The sequence below is a fragment of the Equus asinus genome, chromosome 24 (assembly GCF_041296235.1).
Source record: "Equus asinus isolate D_3611 breed Donkey chromosome 24, EquAss-T2T_v2, whole genome shotgun sequence".
Classification (NCBI taxonomy): Eukaryota; Metazoa; Chordata; class Mammalia; order Perissodactyla; family Equidae; genus Equus; species Equus asinus.
Window position 1 is genome coordinate 67,989,853 of NC_091813.1, and position 22,504 is coordinate 68,012,356.

The 22,504-nt window shown below is 44.2% G+C and overlaps 1 protein-coding gene across 3 annotated transcripts in view; it reads right to left on the reverse strand.

Moving 5' to 3' along the window:
- Positions 1-22,504, reverse strand: part of MAP3K5 (mitogen-activated protein kinase kinase kinase 5) — a 179,574-nt gene that overhangs the window by 43,225 nt on the left and 113,845 nt on the right. For all 3 annotated transcript variants that reach the window (XM_070496531.1, XM_014850604.3, XM_070496532.1), the window contains 4 exons: positions 17,680-17,729; positions 15,153-15,248; positions 12,445-12,526; positions 764-897 (listed from right to left, as the gene is read on the reverse strand). In XM_070496531.1, the coding sequence (XP_070352632.1) occupies positions 764-897; positions 12,445-12,526; positions 15,153-15,248; positions 17,680-17,729 (362 nt within the window). The remainder of the gene's footprint in view (positions 1-763; positions 898-12,444; positions 12,527-15,152; positions 15,249-17,679; positions 17,730-22,504) is intronic.

Below are 22,504 nucleotides of genomic sequence, written 5' to 3' on the forward strand. Positions count from 1 at the left end.
GGTGGGACAGGCTGGCAGAGCAGGCTGGAGTTGGGCATCTCCCTTACCCCAGGTCAGTTAGGCTCCTATAACACCTCAAATAGGTTAGGCCCTGGTAAAAATAGTTTCTCTTGAGGGCAGGCCTTGTTAAGAACAGAGCTCTGGCATATTTCAAAATGGTTACTCTCCCCCGCCAGAAGCAAAAGGGGATTTTTCTCCCATGTTCACTGTGAGGACCTGGTAGGGCTCCTGGAGGCAAAATGGAAAGAAGCGTGGGGCCCCCTATGACTGTCTCTCCAATTCTGGGGGGCATTGGCTTGTCCTCTGACCTCACTTCTCCAACGGATGCAAGATGAGCTTTTGCCTTCTCAGTTGGCCGAGCTTTCCGCTTGTCGTTAGGATGGAGGAATGACTTCCAACCTCCGTACGTTCCGGACTAGAAACTAGAACCTCTGGTTCAAAGCATTTCTGACAGTGCTTGCTCCCCATCTATCCATGTAATAAACCATCATTCGACACAAGCTGAGCCCAGCACGCACAGGGCCACTCTCTCTTCTCCTCCTTAACGTCCTTCCTCCTATCTCGGAGATGCGGTGCCTCCCCCACAGCCTCGTCCTGGAATCACGGATGACGCAGCCGCTAAACCTCACAGGGAGCCAACTGGAACAACGGAGTTTTCAGACGGAGTTTCACTAATTAGAACTCACCCAAATATTTTCTAAAGTGCTAAGAACAACCCAAAACACCTTAGAAAACAGGTTTTTCTTAACCGCAATTACAGTACCTGCTATCTCTCTCTGGGATTTCCTTAATAGCGATTCGGACTTGGTTGCTCAGGTCTCGGCCTGCATAGACGATCCCGTAAGTGCCTTTTCCTAGAACCACTCTGTCCCCGTTTTCATCATATTCGTAGTCATACTACAAAAGGAAAAATGGGGAGAGAAGATGGAAATATTAGTTGCATTCTACATTTTAGACATCAACTTTTTCCACGGGCATTCTTCCTTATTTTATCAAATAAAACAGTAAGTTCTAAGAAGCCACTTCAAGAACCAAACAACACACACTCTCAGCACACAGCACACGATGCTGGTGTTTCACACTGTTACGAATACTGTGGGGGCCGTGTATTTAAACCCTAAGGTGCTTCTCCGCCGGCCCGCTTGGATTGTTTATCGCACCAAGTCCTGTCTTTCATTGACTCTGGAGATGAGTCTGATGAGCATCGATGTCTGTCAATATCCATCCCATCTAATTAATCTTTCTCTTGTTTTTCAGCTTTTGGTGCTGTCAAATATTTCACACTCTGCCAGGAGAATAAAATCACTGAAAGGCTTTGGGTGAGAAGAAAATATTGAGATCTCACTAGTTGACGATAAAGTAAGAATTATTTTTATTTCACTCCCAGTTCCCCAAGACCAAAAAGCATTTTAAAAATGAAAAATAAAGGAAAAATTTCATCTTTGGAGTAAAAAGGAAGTTTCTATAGCCCAAAACACCAAGCTGTCAAGTGTGTCAGTCAGATGTGGAAAACCAGATCAAAATGAAAGCGGTTTTCAGCATGCAGACCTTCTCAGGCCTGGAGGCATCATCCAGAAAGGCACATGCTTGGCCTCGGACTCGAATTACAGGATTCAGGGCTGTCAGATGATCAGGCCACAGCTCTGTAGAAACCTGGTGTAAGACCACAGACCAGCAGGAGAAGACAGAGAGCCAGCTCCCTGTGTTGTCTATGTCCTGCTGGGTACAAAACTAGCCATCCACAGCTGGACTGAACTCACGGAGGATTTGAGTGGCCATTCAAAAAATTGATTTCTAACATTTATAAGCCAGTAAATTTAACATTAACATAGACAGATAACCCACAAAGAGGATAATGATCATGGATTTTTATACCTACTAACAACAATTTTAAAATACATAAAGCAGAACTGACAAAATTACAAAGAATAGACAAATACAAACCACAGCAGGTTGTTTTTTTTTTTTGAGGAAGATTAGCCCTGAGCTAACTACTGCCAATTCTCCTCTTTTTGCTGAGGAAGACTGGCCCTGAGCTAACACCCATGCCCATCTTCCTGTTTTATATGTGGGACCCCTACCACAGCATGGCTTTTGCCAAGCCGTGCCATGTCCGCACCCAGGATCCAAACCGGCGAACCCTGGGCTGCCGAGAAGTAGAACGTGCACACTTAACTGCTGCGCCACCAGGCCGGCCCCACAACAGGGTTTAACAGAACTCCTTTAGAATCTAATATATCTAGCAGGCAAATTTAAAATAGAGATTTTAATGGCACAATTAACAAGTCTGATATAACATATACACAGAGAACCCTGCACTCAGATATAAATTCCTTTCATGCCTATATGAAAACTACATGATAACTGGTCACATATTAAAACTCAAAAAATTTCAACAAATTCCAAAGAACTGATATCATAAAGACCATCCACCACAGGATATTAAAAATAAGATAGCCAAAAAATATATTTGAAAACTGACTATTGCACTTTAAAATAATCAAGGGGTTTAAAATGAAATGATCATGGAAATTACAGAATAGTTTAAAAGAATGACAAAGCGAATGGAACACCACGGGTACAGGGGTATGTAGATGGAAAAGGTCACGGCCTTAAAGAATTGCATTAGAAAACAAAGAAAATTTTAAGTGATCAAGTTAACTGGTCAAGTCAAGGAAACATAAAAAGAATAACAATTACTATCCAAAGACAGTAGGAGGGTTTCTGGTTTGGCAATATGGTGGAGTAGGTACCTGAAAACCTTTCTGCTAAAACACCCAGAAAAAATGAAACAGACACATGTAAAACGCCTCGCTGGGCTTATTTAAAAGTAAAGAAGACTGTCAGGGGATAGGAACAAAGAGGAAAAGGGACACTAGGTGGGTAATCATAAGAAGTGATGGCCCCAGTGCCCCGGGGTGGGCACGAGGGCAGGGGTTGGCAAACCCCTTTCTGTAAGGGGCCAGAAGTGACTATTTTCAGATTTGTGCAACACATGATCTCGGGTCAGCCACTCAACTCTGCCATTGTCAATGGCCAGTCAATATATGCAAGGGGACATATATTGTTCCAACAAAATTCTCTTTACCAAGAGAAGTGGCGTGCTGGATCTGGCCTTTGGGTTCTAGTTTGCCAACCCCTTATCTGGGACTTTGGTCTTAATGCCCAAGAGGGGATGGAAATGAAGTCTGTGCCTATACCAGGTGAAGAGCTGGAACACGGAAAACCAGGGCCCCCAAAGGACCACACCGTGGTGAAGGGCAGATTGGACAAGTCAGCCCACTGCCCTGGGAAACGGGAGCTTGTCCGTCTTAGCCTGAGCTCTGGGTAGACAGAACAAGTCTCTGAACACTCTCAGCTGATCCTCACGCTGCCTGGAGTTCAAATTTACACTTGTCATAATACCCATCATTGGTCTCGGCCCTGGGACATCCCTGGAGTGCCTCACAGAATCAGAAAAACACGTCAAAGGGAGACTCCTTCTCTACTGGCCGTGCGGCATTCTCACTGATAAGGCACCACTGAAACTGAGCTTGCAATCCAAAATTTTAAAACACATAAAGAAAGAATTCACTGCCAGTGAGTATTAGCTGATTTGACAAATATCAATGCCCCCAACTTCATACAAGAAATTGAAACTTTAAGGTAAGGACATTTAACATAAAGATATAAAATAGGAAATCAAAAAACATGAGAAAAGGATAAGATGCCCTAAAATGGCCAGATTTGAGACAGAATCAAATATAACTTTCAGAAACTAAGCCCTAAATAGGAAAAATAAAAATAAATTCACACTGAGATATAATACAGGGAAACTACAAAAAATGAAAGGCAAAGAGAAGATCATGAAAGGAAATAGATAAAAAGAACAAACTGCCCATAAAGGTGGGTAATCAGATCACTCTGAGACTCTCTGGGGTTCACACTCGACTCGAGAGACCACTGCTGCCGAGGATGAGGAAGACGTGGGCTGCCATCACCAGCTCCAGTTTACCTGTTTCCAAGCCTTGACAGAAGGCAATCGTTTGCATTCTCTTGGGGAAAAACTAGGCCCAATACCATGCCAGGACTGGGTCTGCACTGCCCTCCCAATCGTGTGCTCCGGCTGAGGACAGAGGCCAAGCTCTGGAGGGGAGCTGTCTCCCTTGCCGGTGGCAACACTGTACCCAACCGACATTAGAGAAAACTCCTATTCTAGCCGCCTAACGTAAGGCTGGAGACCCTCCTAGTCCAGAGCAGAAGACCAGGTGTGTTTTCAGGTGAGAGGACAGGGAGCAGGGATCATTTAGTAATTTCCCAGACCAAGAGATGAAACCGGGCTCCAGCAAAGAGGCAGGAAACACAGGCCAAAAATTCCACCTGAAGGAGCTCAAGTCTCCACACCCAGTTCCTGGGGTCTGGACTTCCACCACGCTGTGCCATGCATGCTGGACCAGCCAGGGCCCAGGCCAGCAGGAGGCAGGGCAGGGACCATCCCCAAAGGAGCTCATCTGTGCGAGGGTGCCCTGTCCAGAAGAACAGAAACCTACACTGAACCTGTACGACCACCACTCACACCATTACAACGCACTACAATTTAGAAGAAATAAACCAACTGTCAACAAGCCACCTTGTTTGTTGGGCATAATAAGCCCGTGTCATATTAGTGAAGGTCTATGATTAGCTCCAATTTACAAATGATCAGACACATCTTTTCCAGTGACAATATGTCACAGGTGTGGTTTAAACCCAGCTCATCAGATTCCAGATTTCATGTTCTTCCCACTACCAGTGCTGTAGGGAAGTCCTTTGAGAGCTTCTAAGGGGAATGTTAGTTCTGTTTCCAAAAACCAGTGATGCAGAGGTGTCCCAGCATATTGTCAATATCCACCAAACAGCCGTCTGCCGACTCGAGCAGACACCTGGCAGACGACGTCCGGTGACGACATCTGGGAGACGGCCAGCTCAGACTTCATCTCTCCCTCCCCACATCAAACTGCCAAACGCTGTCAGGTTTACCCTCACCGCTCTTACCCGATCAGGACCTCCCTGCCTTTCTTCTGGACTAATCCTACAGACCCTTCACTGACCTCCCTGCCCCCTTTCTTATTGCCCTGTCCCCAATTCACTCTCCATTAAGTGGACAAACTTTCCAAAGTCCAGAGTGCCACAGTGAGATTCCCACGTCCGCATCACGGCCTCTGCTCTATCAGCCCCTCGCTACGTTCGGGATCAAATCCAGACTCCTTCGCAAGCATCACTGCCCCTCAGGGTCTTATAGGTGCCTCAGGGTCCGACCCTCAGTCTCCTCCAAACAGTCTCAGGGAGGTTCCCAGATCATGGGGCCTTTCCACACGCTGCGTGTTCCACCCGGGTAATTCTGCCCCCTCCTTCAAGACCATGCCCTAGGAAGCGTTCCTGAACCATCCACCTGGCCCTCAGAGGCTGGGTCAGATTCTGCTGATGTGTTTGCCCGGCCATCTGCCCTCACTCTCCCACGCACTGACCGCTATCCCTCCTCCCGGCCAGTCTGTGTCCCAGTCTGCACTCGCTCCTTGAGAACCAGGACGTTGTCTCCAATGCTCTATCTGGCAGAAGATGCTCAGTGACTATTTGCTTAATTAATTAATCAGGCTGTAGGAAATTTGATGAGAACAATTTTTAAAACCAGGTGCCAAAACGAAACATTTAAAGTGAGTACGTGCTCATCTTTGGTTGAAAGGATGCCACAGGGATATTCACGTAGCAGAGTGAAGAAGAGATAAGCCTTGATGAAGCTGCCCAAGTGTTAGCTTCCCTCAGGAATCTAAAGCATCAAAACACTACTCTTTTTTTAAAAGGTTATTTATTAGGTACAGAAGTTGAGTTCTTTTGAACCAAGTGGTCATAGTAAAAATCAAAAGGACTTTTAATAAGACCGACGTGACTGAAAGCATTCCAGTGGGTGACAGCTGCTTGGATCCTTTTTAATCTCTTCTTCCTATTCTTACGATATAGAGATACAAATTGAAAAGGCAGGTTTGAGGAAACCACCATGGCTACAAGGACAGAGAATTATCTATGTGACGACCAGAAAAAGGAGAGCAGAGCGCAGGCCTTGGGCCAAGGGCAGGCAGGGGCTTAAATGACAAATATGGAGGAGAAAAATGGGGGGGAGCGTTTTAAAAAATAAAAAGTGAGATTACACTGCCTATATATTTTGCATTCTATTTCTATGGCAATAGTTAGCAAACCAGGTTGTTGCTAAGGGAACAATTTCATTTTGAAGCAGCGACGGGAATACATCTAGAATGATCCCTCCATTGTTGCCTGCCTGGAACAGTCTAAACGGGGCTGGAGGAGAGTGAGGGCAGCAAGACGACACAGACAAGGCCAAAGAACACAGCGGTGACCCACTAGTCCTCGCACCGTCAAGGGACTCCCCACAAAACCACCACCTTCTAGGAAGCCTCACACGTCCCTCGGGTCCTCAGGAGAGGAGCCACCTCAGAGACCAAATGGCAGCTCTGTTAACTTCCAGTCTGTGTCGCCCTCTCAATACGTAAATGCTACAAACATCCGTAACTACAGCAGCATGAATAGAACGGTAAAAACGCTGTAGGTACACATCTCCTAGATCTTTACTCAAACATCACCTGCCCAGTGGCCCCCCCGGGTCCTTGTCTAAGACTGCACGCCCGTCACACCCTTCACCGCCTACATCCTAACACGGATCATCATCAAACACACTCTGAATTTTACGTATCATGTTGTTTCCCATGGGTCTCTCACTGGAATGTAAGCTCAGTGGCGGTGGGGACTTTTCTCCATTTTGTTCTCTGCACCTAGAACAGTGCCAGCCACAGAGCAGGTGTCCAATAAAAACTGGGTGAGTGACGGGTGGGTGAGTGACGGGATCAACTTAGAACCATCAATGTGGTATGAAGATTATTTTAAGCTGAAGGCATCTGATAAATGGCAGCTGCAGAAAACCCTTATCTGAACTCCTTTTGCTGACTTCAGCAACCCTTCTTGAAAACACAGCTGCCATAACCCCTCACTGGGAGGTTAGGACCTCTCGGACCCGGACGAGAAATTACATCAACAAAACCTTGTCAAACTTTGTGTACCTTCCCACGAGTTTTCTGCCATGTGCTTCCCCTTGACGTTCAATTAAGGACTTTTTTATGAGAATAAATAAACTCTTAATTCTGGCTGTTCAGGAGCCACTTCTTTGTATGCCCCCACATACAGGAATAAGCTTTATCTTTTCTCCTGTTAATTGGTCTTTTGTCAGTTAATTCGCAGGCCCCCAATCACTGAATCTAAGTCGGTAGAGGAGAAAGTTGTTTCTCCTCCCAACAGAATGAAGGAATGAGTAACAAGTTGATTCTCCTCTCATACAACACTGTAAGTGATGATGTTCCCAGACAGTGCGGTAATGTGGCTGTTCAGCTTCAGATCTGTACGAAAACAGAAAGAGGATGTTAAAGAAAAACCACTAGAGTGCTACTTGGTGACTCCAAAGCAATTTAAAGGAATTCTAACCATAATTCACTGTTTGTGAATGTTTGCAAGGTAAATCAGCAGAAAAGGAAATGGGGAGGAATTTCATCATCCTGCAGAGGTCTGAGTCTAAGGAAAACGTTCCTTTTACCTTGCTTGTCCCCACTCCATCCCAAAGGGGGTCACCTTTCTCTCTATGCACACTGGAAACTACTGTGTGTGACAGCTTTACAGGGCCAGCTGCTGTGACTGCCTCAGGCTTGTGTCAATCACACACCCATGTTGATGAAACAGTGAGGTACAAACGCATGTAAGACGAAGGGGGAGGGAGGGAGGGAGAGAGAATATATGTACACGTTTGGGAGAGGAGGGAAGAGGAAGACAATGTATTTTTATTGAGCACCAAAGGACCTCAGTAATTTGTATGTTCTTTTCCAAAGAAATAAAAAAAGAGATGAAAAGAGAATGGGTTCATCACGGCTTGATTATGCTATTCAGTCTTTCACTGACTCAACACTGATTAAACAACCTTCAGGCCAGTTTCCCAGCACGTACTCTGCCCCTCCAAACCATATTCCCTCCCCGCAGTGGACATACTGTTTACACGATTCTGGTGTTGTCACTCCCCAGCTTCAAACCTTCCAAGCCTTCTGACTGACCCTCTGCTTGCACGCCTGGCACCACGCAAGCCAACGTGATGAAAGGACAAACAGAGTCACAGCCCAGCCTTGGGACGTTAACCATCTGGGGCAGGCTGCCGAACTACAACACCACGAGAAGAGCTGGGACAGAGGAGGGGGGGAAATGCCGAGAGCAGCGCAAAGTGAGAAAAGGTGCTGACAAATGATTCAAAGGATAATGATACGAGGTGGATCTCAAAAAGTCAGGATGCTGTCACCAAGTGGGAGACAGCAGAAAAAGCACGTGGAGCTGGGCATCTGCATGTGAAGCCTAGGGCAGGAAAGCTTGCCCATGTGGAAGACAGAAAGGAGTTTGGCGTTGCTGGACTGCAGGGCGGAAAGAAAATGGCAGGTTACAGCCAGAGAGTTAGGAACAGTGCACAGTGCAGAAACCTTCCTCCACAAAGAGAGCATCAGAGGGTTTTACTTAGGGAGTAACAGGACTAAATCCGTGTGAGAGATCCCTCTGATGACGACAGAGACAGATCAGGCCACATGGAGATGACAGAGACCTGAGATGGGGGAGTGACAGAGAGAATGAAATAAAGGGGCTCGAGGGAAGACGGGGCACAAGGGCCAAGACAGGCTGGAGAGGAGGTTTCTCGGAGGAGTCTGGCTTGGGTTCCTGGGGAGATGCCCTTGATCTAAGTGACGATACAGAATGTTGGGAGAGCAAAGATAGGGACCACAGCTGAGAAGTGTTACTGTTCAACGACTTCAATATAAGTTTATTAACACAATTAAATTTTTCAAGATATGGGTTCATAACTCTCCCATTTCAAAATACAGCCTTGAGTCAAAAAACATGGCCTTGAATCAGAAGTTGTTGTTTCTGTTTCTGTTTAAAAACAGAGCCATCCTCTGCAAGTGGTTTTGAGCTACACTTGAAAAACGCTGTACAGTTTGTACTAATCTTGAAAATTATGAAAAATTTGAGCCGGGAAAGGACATTTAAGATCTTCTTGCTCAGGGGCTGGCCCGGTGGCGCAGCAGTTAAGTTCGCATGTTCCGCTTCTCGGCAGCCTGGAGTTTGCTGGTTCAGATCCCGGGTGCGGACATGTCACCGCTTGGCAAAAGCCATGCTGTGGTAGGCGTCCCACGTATAAAGTAGAGGAAGATGGGCATGGATGTTAGCTTAGGGCCAGTCTTCCTCAGAAAAAAAAAAGAGGAGGATTGGCAGATGTTAGCTCAGGGCTAATCTTCCTCAAAAAAAATTAAAAAAGATCTTCTTGTTCAACTCTCTTTTACAGAATGCCCAGCAGGAGTATGAATTTTGTCCAAAGTTACAAAATGAGCTGTTGGTGAAGTCAGAACCAGAACCCACGGCTCCTGACGGCAGCACGGGGCTCTCACGGGAGCCAGGTCCGGCGAGTTGCAGGAGGAGTCTGTGCATGACCTGGAGGAGGCTGAATTCCTCCCACAACAACACCGCTTCAAAGAAACCTTACTATTCAAATCAGAAAGGAAAGCGCATCTTGACTCGGGCTTTGGATAAGAAGTTTCTCAAACACCAGAGTCTAAGGATTAGCTGCCAATTCATAGTTTACAGAACCACATTAATAGTTAATAGTTGCTGAATGTTGACACCACCCTAAGGGAAGTTAAAAACATTAAAGAGCTTCCAACTTTGCCAACATTTTAATTTTGTTCTGGGCCAAGGTACACATAGGCTTCAGGAATAATTGACAAATATGTTGAAACAATTTTAATTCTATCTCAAATTGATGTAAAGAACAGAAAATAATTATTCTGCATACGAATCTTAATCTCTAGGGCAATTCTTCTGTGCACTGTAAAGAGTCAGAAGGGGAGGAATTATTTTTGGTATGTCGTTCATGGGCTGAAGTTCGAGTTCAGTTTGTGGTAATGAAATTAAAGAACTTGCTTTAATGAAATACTTAGAATACTGAAAAAGTAATTTTAATCGAGAATGTTGAAAATATCTAAAAAATGTAGTCAAGGATATAATGGAGTTATGAATTATGAAAAATAAAAGTTAAGGCTATTTAATAACTCCTATTATAAGGTGCTCTGGCTACGAAAGGATATTCGGTGAGAGGGAGAGCCGAGAAGCTCATCATCTTCACAGCCCAGAACATCACTGTGCCCATTCATCAGCGTTATGCTAACAGAACACCCACGAAAAGAACATAAGCAATAACACTAGCTGGGGCGTAACGGCAAACTAAGCCAAAATACTTAAAATAAATATGCCTGAATTCACTGGATGGACTATACCGTCCACTGGCAATACCGTGGAGCCATTCTACGACACAGATTCTAAATTATTCTGAGGGAAGGCGAAGGACAGAAGCGTGAGCATGTTTGCTAACGTAGCAGAACTTGAGCAGGGCGAGTTGCGAGCACGTCTGATGAATCAGAGCACCACTGCACTGTGTTCTATGAGGTCAGCGGATCTACTAAAACCCTCTGGACAGGACTAGGAAGAAACCCGAGCATCTCCCTCCTTATTTGGATGGTGAGCGTTCTCAGTGCTGGCGGCAAAACTGTTGGACCAGGAAGGGCATCTCACAAAGCCCACCCAGTTACTACACAGACAGATCAGAGGATCTCGATCCTGGATCTTCTCGACAGCTCTCTGAAAGGTGATCTTCCTACTCCTTTTACATTACAGGAGACCGAGGCTCAGAAAAATCAGCTGTCCAGATTCACCACAAACTCTAAGGCAATTAAAGCCATGTTATGGGTATGCATATGGGTAACGTAGTTACTGGAGCAGGGACTGAGTAGTTGATTCAATCAGCTGTGAAGACTAACCTGGTATAACACGGCCACCATAGCCTGGCCAGGCTACGTGTATTTTCAGTAAGATGGATTCAGTTCCTCAAAGAAGGGTATGAAACAAAGGATAGATATCTCTGGTTTAAAAAAAGAATCCAGCAATTTATGACATTGCAGAAGAACTTCATGGATTTTCCAGTCCAACTACTTTGTAATTTTATGTTACTGATGGAACTGTCCCATTTTCATTGTCTTTGTTGACATTTACTCTGGTAGTTGCTGTGTATCAAGCGATTCTAACTTTAAACCAAACAAAAGCAGAGATGAGGTATAGTCAAAAAAAGCACTGACACAGGAGTCAACAGAGCTAGTTCCTAAAATAGTCACTTGAAAAAGAAAATACAAAATTGTAAAATATCAAACATACACAAATAAGAAGTATCATCTATTTCTCCTACAGACAGCAAGCTAAAGCACGGGGAAAACATTCTTTTCCAAATTAGGTCTTGCATCTTTTTATAACTTTGATGAAAGAGGCTTCGGCTCACCTAGGAATATCAAAGCTATACAGCTGCTAGATAATTACAGAACTTAACTACAGACAGAGCTAACACGTGCCTATTACGTGTAAATTTCCCCTGGACTGTTCGTTCCCCTTCTATTGCAGTGTTTTTATAAAAATCTTGTGCATGAGACAACATTAGCAAAGTGATCTCATCAGTAAGTGGACCAGCCAGGCTGGTGCTCTGGTTTCATCAACTTCACTTTAACACTAGAAACGTAATTTTCAGTATGGCTTGGACTCAGAACTCTGTCCCAAGTCCCACACTGGGAAGGGCTTGGAGAGAACATGGCTGCTCTCATGCCTGCAGGCACGTCATCCTTCAGACACTGAAGGCGCCCCCTGTGCTGGACACTGCACTCTTGAAGCACTTGGCACTTCCTTGCAGAGGCGGAAGGTTCTTCTTCATACAACAAACACGGCAGAGAAGATGGACATGACATGAAGGTCGGTGTCTGCAGTGTACCGTGTCCATGAGGCACGAGCAAAAGGTCTGCGGTTGAGAGGACTGGCATCTGGGGGATTGTTGCTCCCACCTGCCTTTCTTCCATTAATCCTCCATTGTTTCATGTGCTCCGTGTAGCACAGAATGAGGACCACAAATGGTCCCATCATTCAGGATTTTCCCTGATTGTTGCTTGTCTAGATTGCACGTATCTCAGAGGAGAATAAAAAAACGTGCAAGGGGCGCTGGGGCCCAAGCATTGAGAGTGATCCACACTCTCAAGAATAAAGCACAGTCACTCTCAGATGGGGAAAATACTTAAACTCAGGCGTCCTGAGTGAGGGATCTCCAAGGTTGACTTTTCAACCCTTTTTTACCAAAGGAATTCTAAAGATGCTTTACTATTTAAGGGAAAGCTTACGGACCCTGAGAGCGCCAGCCCCTCACCTCCACTCGCATGCCACACACACCCCTCCCTCGGAAAGGTTCACTTAAAAAAAATCACCCACAGAGAAACTTCGTACAACAAACACAGAAACGTCAGCCGTTACCTCCAGGGAGTCAGCCTCACAGTCTCCTTCCTCCGTGTTCCTGCCCTTCTCTTCGGTAATGGTGTTCACCATCTCAAAAAACCTGCGACGAGAGCTGGCATGTGGTCACTCATGATACACACGACATTAGATACAAGCAAGGACGTTCCAAAGTGACTTCGGAGCAAAAACAGGAGCTGAGAGCCGGGCAATAAACAAACATGAGTATCAGAGCAAAAATGTGATTTTGCAAAAAAGAAAACACAGGTTGGTAAGATTTTCCAGAAATGTCCATAATATATTACAGAGTTAGAAGAGTGCGGCTGACAAAGCCATAGAAACGTGCAGGATGTGGACTTGGACACCTGACCGAGGATGTCAGCATTTGCGTGATGTGGGGCGAGCTCCTCCACTGCTCTGAGCCTCACTCAACTGTAAAATGGGGAACATACTCCCCTCGCTCCCACGTTGTCATGAAGACGGCTGAGGCAATGCTTGCAAAGTGATTAGCACACTGCACTCATTAACTATCAGCTATTTCTGTTTTGCTGCTGTTAATACTATTTAAAATGGGACACAACAAAACCACCTTTCTTCTGAAATAGTGTCTAAATTCTAGGGTGACTGTTTGATACAGTGTCGGCCACTACTACCTTTCATCTCAGCCATTCAATCTTCTGCCCGAGCATCTCAACATCACACACGCGGGTCCCATAAATTCAGTCTGAAAAATACTGATGTGAATGAGGAGCAGCTGGCTTATATGTTTGTGACAGAAGCCACCTCTCTCTTGGTGAAACGTTTTCTTCAGGAACTCTCCTTGTTAAGTTTTTTTCGGGAGACCAATGCAGAGCCAAGAAAGATAATTACTACAAGAAATGGACTTGCCCCTGCAACACTAGCTGTGTGTATCTATTCCGAGGGGATGATCACGGTTCCAGACATAAAGTGAGGCAGGTGCCATGAACAGGGGCTGACAACTGCACAGGCAGGTCATGCTGTGTACTGCCAGCTCAAGGCAAGAGCAGGTTACGGTGGACAACCTACCATGACTCAGACCCTTTCTTCTATCTCTGTACCTTTTTCTATCCACCCACCCATCCATCCACCCATCCATGTAACCACCCACCCATCCATCCAACAATTACTCATCGATTGTCTACTAGAACGAAAAACTGTCCTGGCCTTTGGGAATATGACATTGAACAAACAGACGAGTCTGTTTGGGAGTCTGAAGCCTAGCTATGGAGCTCGTATGTGGTGCCTACTTCCTCACTCTTCCTTTCTCTCTACACATTTCTTGGAGGTCAAAGACAAGAAAAAAAATTTCCAACCTGATCAGAATAACTATGCTCTGATGAAGACTGAAAATCGTGATGAGTTAGAGACAAAAGCAAGTTCAACCAAGAGAAGGAAGAAAGTGAAAGACCTAAACAAGTCCTGGCTTTGAAGACAGACTTTAAGAACTGGCATAAGTAAAGGCTTCCATCAGCTCCTCACACAAAGTTTTTCAATGTGAACATCTCTAAGCAGACTATAACACTCGCAGTGGCTGGGAGCACAGAGTAAATTTTAGGAGCTTGGATTCGAGGTCACATATGCCTGGCTCAAACCCCAGATTTTATGCTTGCTGGCTATACATGGTTATGGGCCAGTTAAACTCTCCAAAACTCTACCTTTTTTTCCTCTTTTCAACAAAGATATTGTATGGAGTTTATTTGAAGAATAAAATACATATTGGGTCTTGGGTAAGCACTCCATAAATCTCAGCTATAATTATCACAGAGACAAATCAATGGCCTTGAGAATTAAGTTGTAAGGAGAAACGCAGACCACGTATGTGCTAGGAGCTCTCCCTTACTTCCAAGTCTTTTTACCATATATTTTACAATAACGAAGATAAAACTCGAGTCACGAATTGTCAATTAAACAAACATTTTTTTTGTACCAAGATAAAAATAACTGACTGTACACTTTAGTTGATATATCAATCACTCATAATGGGGTTAAACAGTGACTATTTGAATAAGAACAATCCCCAGCAAAATTTTAAGTCCAAGCTGGCTTTCACACACTTTGGTTTCCAAATTGTCACTCTCTTCTCCAGGTCCCCACAGTCAGTCACTGTGTTCTAAGAGAACAGGAAGTACTTAATTGTCAGCCCCAGAGAAATACATCCAGGGAGGTTAACACAAACACACAAAGTAGTTCCCAGATTTTAGATTATCTTTTATCGGTGTAGATCAGATCACTGGCTCCTAACTCAGTCTGTACCCCCCAGAAAATCCAACAGAATTAGTCTGGGGTGGGACCCAGGCATTTTTTAAAGCTCACCAGTGGATTCTAATATGAAGCAGAGTAAAGAGCCTAATTGTAGAAAATGGTAAGATTATTCAATAGAAGAATAAAAATTTGGGTAATCAAGTATTATAATAAGTGAGCACTTTAAAAATAAGACATAATAGTTGGCAATTAACTGGTAAGTCTTGGTTAAGGTTTTGTCTGTGGAAAAATAAATTATGACTAAGAAAAAGCTTGATTTATTAAAGAGAACTTCCCAAATTCTTTGTCAAGCGTACCACATAATTATAAAACATTAGCCCAAATGAAATATTCATATAACCACATAGCCCAGAATTCTTTACAGGAGCCTCACGTTCATTCATCAATTAAAAATAATCATCAGTAAGAACAGTCTTTTTCACACATAAACAGGGACTAATACGTACTTTTTACAGTGAAGTTCTGTACAGAAATAGATTTGGAAATCGTCAGAATTATGAAGCACATAAAGAAAACAGCATCGTTCTTCAAATTTAGAAATACTGGAACAAACAAACAAAAAAGAATTATTCAGGCAAATGCCAAAATTTCTACGGATCTGTAATGAAAAATAAATACTTTTTATATCCAATCTCAATTATGATATCAACGTTACTTACAGCAAAAAGTTATAAATAGCACTTTAAAAAGTGATATTCCTGAAACCACAGTACTAAAATTATTTAATCTTCTGAGAGCTGTCTCTGGCTCACACCTGCAGATGGGGCTGCTCTGGGGTGGGGTAAGCACCAACCCACAGGTCCCTCCAACCCAGCACGGGGAAGATGCCCTCCCCACTACGGCACTGAACTACGCGCTGGGTGGAGACCCATACACATGGACTGGCTCGCTGACCTTGGTGGTTCGGGTTCCATGGGATCTGCAGAACAACGGTCTGAAATGCTTCCAAAGCCAGGAAGGCAACGTGCGAGGGCAGTGAAAGAACCTCATGAGTTCTGAGATTTCAGGGGAGCGAAGAAACATGGACCAGCACCTGGTTTGAACTCGGCAAGTGGTTTACTTTACAGCAATTGAAACAATTTTGAGTTTAACAATCAGGTCACGCTGTTTTATGCGAAGGGTTGGTAAATATTTTCTGTAATGGGCCAGAGAGTAAATATTTCAAGCTTTGCAGGCCAAACTACTCAGTGTTGTCATTGGAGGAGCCTTAGACAACACACAAATGAATGGACATGGCTGAGTCTCAATAAAACTTTATTTACAAGAACATGCAGTGGGCCATATTTGAGCTGTGAGCTGTAGTTTGTGAATCCCTATTTTACGCCTTTGCATCTGCTGTTCCTTCAATTTGAAATGCACACCATTTTTGACTTTATAAAGAAAATCTATTCATCATTTAAGGCCCAGCTTCAGCCCTGACTCCTCTCCCTTCTTCTACCTTTAACAGAAAGACTTCCTCTTGCACCTCTGTTCTGTGTACACACTTCTGTCATTGTTCATCTCACACTATTGTCATCAGTTGTTACATGTCTGTCCCCAGCTGAGCTGGGAGCTCTCTGAGAGTCGAGGTCATGTCTTAGTCATTTTTGTGTTCTCAGCAGAACACAACTCAATATTGGGCACACAGCTGGAGCTCAATAAATGTCGACTGGGCTGAGCAAGTTTTGAAGAGGTGCAAGACTGCTGACTGGGTTGGGTTTTCTCTGATGGTTTGTCATCTTTTATAGAGGAGGAAGCCAGGAAGAGTTGTCTCTCTTGGAAGGCAAACACTGGAACTCAAGTTTCCCAACATATAAACCGGCAGTAGTCAGGGGTAAGCATCCTGTGCATACGTCACAAATCACAACAAAGGTTACGTGATGACCCTTTCCTAATTAAAGAAAATTAATTCATTGGATACAGATATGATAAAGTGAAATTTATGTTTACCAGATTTTCCTAAATTGCTTAAAAATGCAGGAATGAACAAGGGCGTTGCTAATGACTGGTTTTAAAAATTAAATATTAAGGGAGTAAAACTTCGCCTGAGAAGGCATGGCTCGGAAAGGTACATAATGAGTCAGCCCACAGTCTTGCTTATTTCTGTTCATATCGTTCATGAGGTAACAGGTGGTTTTACAGGCAAACTCCAATTATCAGTGACTCAGACGTTCCACCACTTCGTGCTCCAATGAAACCAATTACTATTAAGCCAAAAGCAACAGGGGACTGCAGAACTGGCCTGCAGAAATCTGTTTGTTCTCATTTCTCTTATGTGGGGATAAAGAGTAGTAAACACAACTGAGTTGGTTTGAAATTTCCAAGAGTTGGTTTAGCATGAGCTTCTATAGAACAAGTATTTAAACACAACCACTGACTCTTGATTCTGAAAAAAATCTCTCTTCTCAATCCCAGGAAATGGCATTTCCTGAGCCACTGGCATTATGACGAAGACATCAGAGCTGAACCCAATAGCAGTCAGCCACTATAATCTCAAGAACACTCCATTAACGGCGACCTTGGGAAAAGGTTTTAAAAAATGAATTCCCTATAATCTCATCCATTAATACTAGCTACAGGACACAATCTGGTGGATGGCATGTGTGATCGGATCCATCTAAGGAGAGATTAGTTGCTGGTAAACTAGACCAGGAAACCATCCTAAAACATAAACCAGCAGCTCAACCAGCTGGAGGGGACCCACACAGCTCACTTTCCTCTGCACCTTGATTTGGCTTCACCAGTCCCATTTACCCCTCGGTCACCATATTTAATAGGTGACAAGCACAGAGTCAGTTCACCTAACAGTCAAAGTTCTGTTGCAAATCTTTTCTTAATGGAGACAGTGAGACTGAAGAAGGTTGACCATTTTCCTCAACACAAGAGTTCTTGAAGTTCTCTGCATTTTTAAACCGTGACTGAAAGTCCTGTCCAAGACATTCGTAGTCTAGAAAACGGTCTCCTAAGTCAACAAAATGCACCAAGGAAACTTACCTCACTCCCCTGACAGACGAAGCACTGAAATTCCACTCATGGATGCCCTTCTGGAACACAGGAGAAGAACAACACACACGCTGAGTCAGCCCACCGAAAACAACACAACAAGAACTGTGCTTGCTTTCTTTTTAATAATACACACAGAGTAACTTTTCCTAGTGCCTAATTCTTCATGAACAAATTATCTGGATGGAAACTGCGATTCATTCTCAAGCCACAAGGGTGATGTTTACGGAATAATTTCCATGCTTTAACAAACAGCTTCCCAGAGAACCCAGATTTAGTCTCATTAAATTCTAAAATTTGATTTTTAGCAGATTAACCTAATAACTGCTGTGTCTTAATTTTTTAAGTAAAAAAATGCAGTGATCAAGGTAATTCAATTATTATAGTCAAGCAAGATTTCTGAGAAAGAAAAACACTAATTTGAATAAAATCTCTTTAAGCCTTTAAAGATAATTATTTCTGAATAATCTTCAGTTAAATTTTCTAGCTAAAATGTTGGTCCTATTTCTTCAGAAACTAGTACAGCAAGTATGAATGTGTATACACACACGTATAATGTTCATCATAGCGACAATGTGTTGTTACCTAATTTATGCAAAACTCAATGTACTAATAAAGTTGAACACAAAAAAATTGATTATCATGTGATAAACATGAGTGATCTGCAGGGCTAAGATGAACAAAATGTGGGAATTTATTTCTTGAATTTATTACCAAAGCCAAGTTAAAACTACTATTGAATTCATATGTCTCTAAATTAAATAAATTACAAGATGGACTACATTCTCTCTAAAAATACATCTGATAACAAGATAGAATTACTAACATGAATATTTTTACAGAAATAAAGTAGTTGATACATGCGTCTCTGTTTAGAAAATACTGTACAGTAGGCAATTCAGACTGCAATTCAATTCTGTGAGTGTGAAACAAGCAGGAAAGCCGCTCTTACCACCCACTGAAACACCGCCAGAGGGTGAGGCTCGCCTGGGCTAGTGACACGGTGACGAAGCCTGTGGCTCCGAGGGGCCCAGAGCTCTCCATTTGGCCGAAGCAACTCAAAAAGCTGTAATTTATATCCACAGCACCTAGTTCCCTGCTAGGACCGTGCAACTTAAAATAGAAAAAGGTCCTCTCAAACCCAAAGCAGATTTATTAAAAAACTAGTTTCAGCACACATCAGTCAGGTCACAGGGGTGACCTGCACGGGCACAGAGCAGGAAGCCCAGGAAGGGGAGAGACCGCAGAAAGCGGGTCACAATGGCTGCTCTCCAAACCAGAGGGCGGAGGGAGATGGACTCAAATAGCAGCCTGCAGCTTCAGCGGGTAATTTGCAAACTTGCTTCTAAACCCTGCTGGCCTCAGGTGACCTTCTAGACGTGGGGGCTCCAGGAGCTGCAGCTCTTACCTGCTCACTCCTTGTACACGGCGCAGCCTCATCCTCAGAGCCTGCAGCCGAGCTGCTCTCTAAGGCCACCCCCAGGATCAGGAGGTGGGGACCGCGTGCAGAGCTGGCAGGGCAGCGTGCAAACCCACAAATGAACACAGCAACCGACAAACGCCAACAGGACAGCACTGGCAAAATCTCTCTTCGTCAGCCCTGTTCTGATGGAAAGTCCATCTTCCACTAGCAGCCGAGGAGAGGTTTCCCAGACTGATTGGCTGGTTTTGTAGGAAAGGAGAGGAGCCTTCCAGAATGTTAGGTTCCCGAAGGGTTGCAAGTGCTGCCAGGGAACGTCCCACGTGAGTGGTGTCACACCCAGGGCCTGAGATGGAGTGATCTGCAATAATTTGGAGGCTCCTCTCCCTACCCTCCTCGCTACCGGGACTCCCCACACAGAGGCGCTGGTGAGCTAAAAGCCAACAGGTGAGCTGGAGGCTCCTGGGCCCGTCCGGGAATCAGGAGAAAAGGGACGGCCAGAGGCAGCGATGGAGTGATACCTGGTCCCAACAAGCCCCAAACCACCACTCGACCTAATTTAATCAGCACAAGCACTGTTTTCCAGAAACTGGGTGGCCTCCCCTCCTGTGCCCCAGCTAGTGCCAGAGCAGGGACTGAGCTAAGGGGGCAGGAGTTACACTGGCAGACACTGCTGGCTCCCTAGGCAGTGGCCATCCCTTCCTTCTTCACTAACAAAAAATGAATTTCGTTCAGGTTCAGGTGGTGACGTTTAGGGACGGTGAAATTGGTCAGTCTGCATTGTCAGGGTAAGGCCATGTCCCCTGCTGGTGGTGGCTTAGGCAGGGACACACGATGCAACTGCTGGTATGAAGGAGAGGGCCTGACCCTCTTCTCTTGGATGCTGCCTGAGAATGGATGCTTGGAGCCACGATTTAGGACATGAGAGAAAAAGCAAGCACCTATAGAGAAGCCAATGCAGAATTCTGACACTGAGAAGCCATGGAAATCACCCCCAGAATGACCCCACCTCAGAAGTGCTTGTAACATGAGATAACAGTTCCTTATTTTTTTATTATTTATTTTCTTGGGGAAGATTGGCCCTGAGCTAACATCTGTTGCCAATCTTCCTCTTTTTGCTTGAGGAAGATTGCTGCTGAGCTAACATCGGTGCCCATCTTCCTCTATTTTGTATGTGGGATGCCGCCACAGCACGGCTCAATGAGCGGTATGTAGGTCTGTGGTGGGATCCAAACTGGTGAACCCCAGGCCACCAGAGTGGAGCACACCGACTTTACCACCATGCCACCAGGCCAGCTTCAACAATACCTTATTTTTTTAAGCCACTTTTAGTTGGGAGTTTGTAGCTAAAAGCATCCTTGATGCATGAGAGCATCATATCATCAAAGCCTAGAATCCGAGGTAAACACGTTCCCCTCTAAATTTCCCTAGTCTTCTCTGAGTGGCCATTGGGTGGAGCTGCAGCGAGGTTGGCACTTGGCATCTACTGGGATGCTGCCCCCCGCGACCTTGGCCTGAGAAAGCACGGGACAGATGGGGTGCCTAGCCGGCAATCAAGGAAGGGATTCCAAACACCAACCACTCAAAATATCTTGCAAATAACTTCTCTCTTCCTCAGGCGAGGTTTCTCCTTCAGGTGTGCATGCAGACTTTCTTCAAGCGCTAACTTGCTTTAAGCAGCAACATCCCGTTGAACAAAAATTTGTTCAAAGATTGGGATTTCAATTAATTTTGCCCCTGTATGTTGAGTAACTAAGAGTCCCTGAACTCTTGGGAACTGGTAAAATGATCTTAAAGGTCTGAAGTTGGAACATAAAGTATATACTAGCTCATATAACTGTTCATTCCATATTTTAGGATGAAAATATCGAGAGACGCAGGGAGCAAAGAAATAAATAAGGCAAATGAAAAGCAACACTCTGTTGTTCTACTTGTAGAAAAAAATCTTAAACGTCCTGACAAAAACAATCCATTTCCTGTTTAAGTAAGACCTATTAAACCTGTTGCTTGTCTGTTAATTAGTTACTACAGCTGCTTATATTAACATAATAATGTTATTTTTATTGTTTGTCCTTATTCCAAGTGTATCACTCCACATATTTTAAAAAATAGAGAAAATGGCAGTGGTAATGAATAGACTATGGATAGAAATAGAGTTTGCAAAGAAATGGAAATAAATTCAAAATGAAAACCGGCTGACTTGAGAGAGTGTAAATGAACGAGGAGAATTTTTAGCACTAAAGGTAACAGGGAGTGGGAAAATGCAAATGTAATTCTTCCTGATCAAAAGATGGTAAAAATGGAAGCCGGACAGTTCACAGCCTGGGTTCGTTTGTATCCTAATCTATTTACTTCTTAGCAGAACATAAAACTGTCTCTACGGTTGTCACAAAACATAAGAGAATCAATACAGGCCTAACTTTATTGAGTGAAGAACCTCCAGAAAGGGGAAAATAATGACCACTAGTTGGAAATAGTACCCATTTTCCAAAAATCTCTGGCTTTCTTTCTGTTCTTTTTCTGTCTTCCAAGCACCTCTGGCCCTCCACTTACTCTCCGGCCTTGCTAATCGCTAACTGCTTTAGCCCCATTCTGTTTCCAGGTGTCCTTGGATAACCTTGCTCTTTCCAAGCAAGCCTTGGAAAGTCTCCTCTCCTGGGTAATAATGTCCGCGTCTCCTAACCTCTCTCAGATTTGTAGCTTCTATGGGATGACTACTTGGCTTCTGCTTGTGAGAACACATATGAACGTACTTCGAAATAATGTAAATACAACACTGTGTACTTTAAAACAGTGTTAACATGTATATACATACAGTAGTTAGTCTCAGTTTTGTCTCTGGATAATTCCACTTGGAGTCACGCCATCCTGCCTGCTAAAAAGACTGGTCGCTTCATTGCATAGACATGATTGATTAAATAACTGGTGGCTGGTAATTCATCAACCTCCATCCCTCTCCCTTCCCCAAATGTCAGGGGTGGGACTGAAAGTTCCGACCCTCCCATCACTTGGTTGGTTCCCCTGGCAACCAGCCCCATCCTTCGGTGCTTTCCGAAAAGTCGCCTCATTAATCGAACAAAAGACACCTTTTGGTTCTCAGCACTTAGGAAATTCCAGAGGTTTTAGGACCTCTGTGCCAAAAATGGGGACAAAGACCAAATGTATATTTCTTACTATAAATCACAGTGTCACAGTGTCCTCATATAACACCAACCACCTCCCCAGTGACGGTTGCCCGACCTCTGAGGAGCTGAGCAGGGCAGGACTCTGGGGTTCAGTCCACGGGGCAGTGCCCTTATTCTGCTATCGTGTTGTCATCACTGCTGTTAAAATACACCAAGCAGTTACTATACGCCAGGCTGGGGGCAGGACCCTCCACCTACACTATTTCATTAA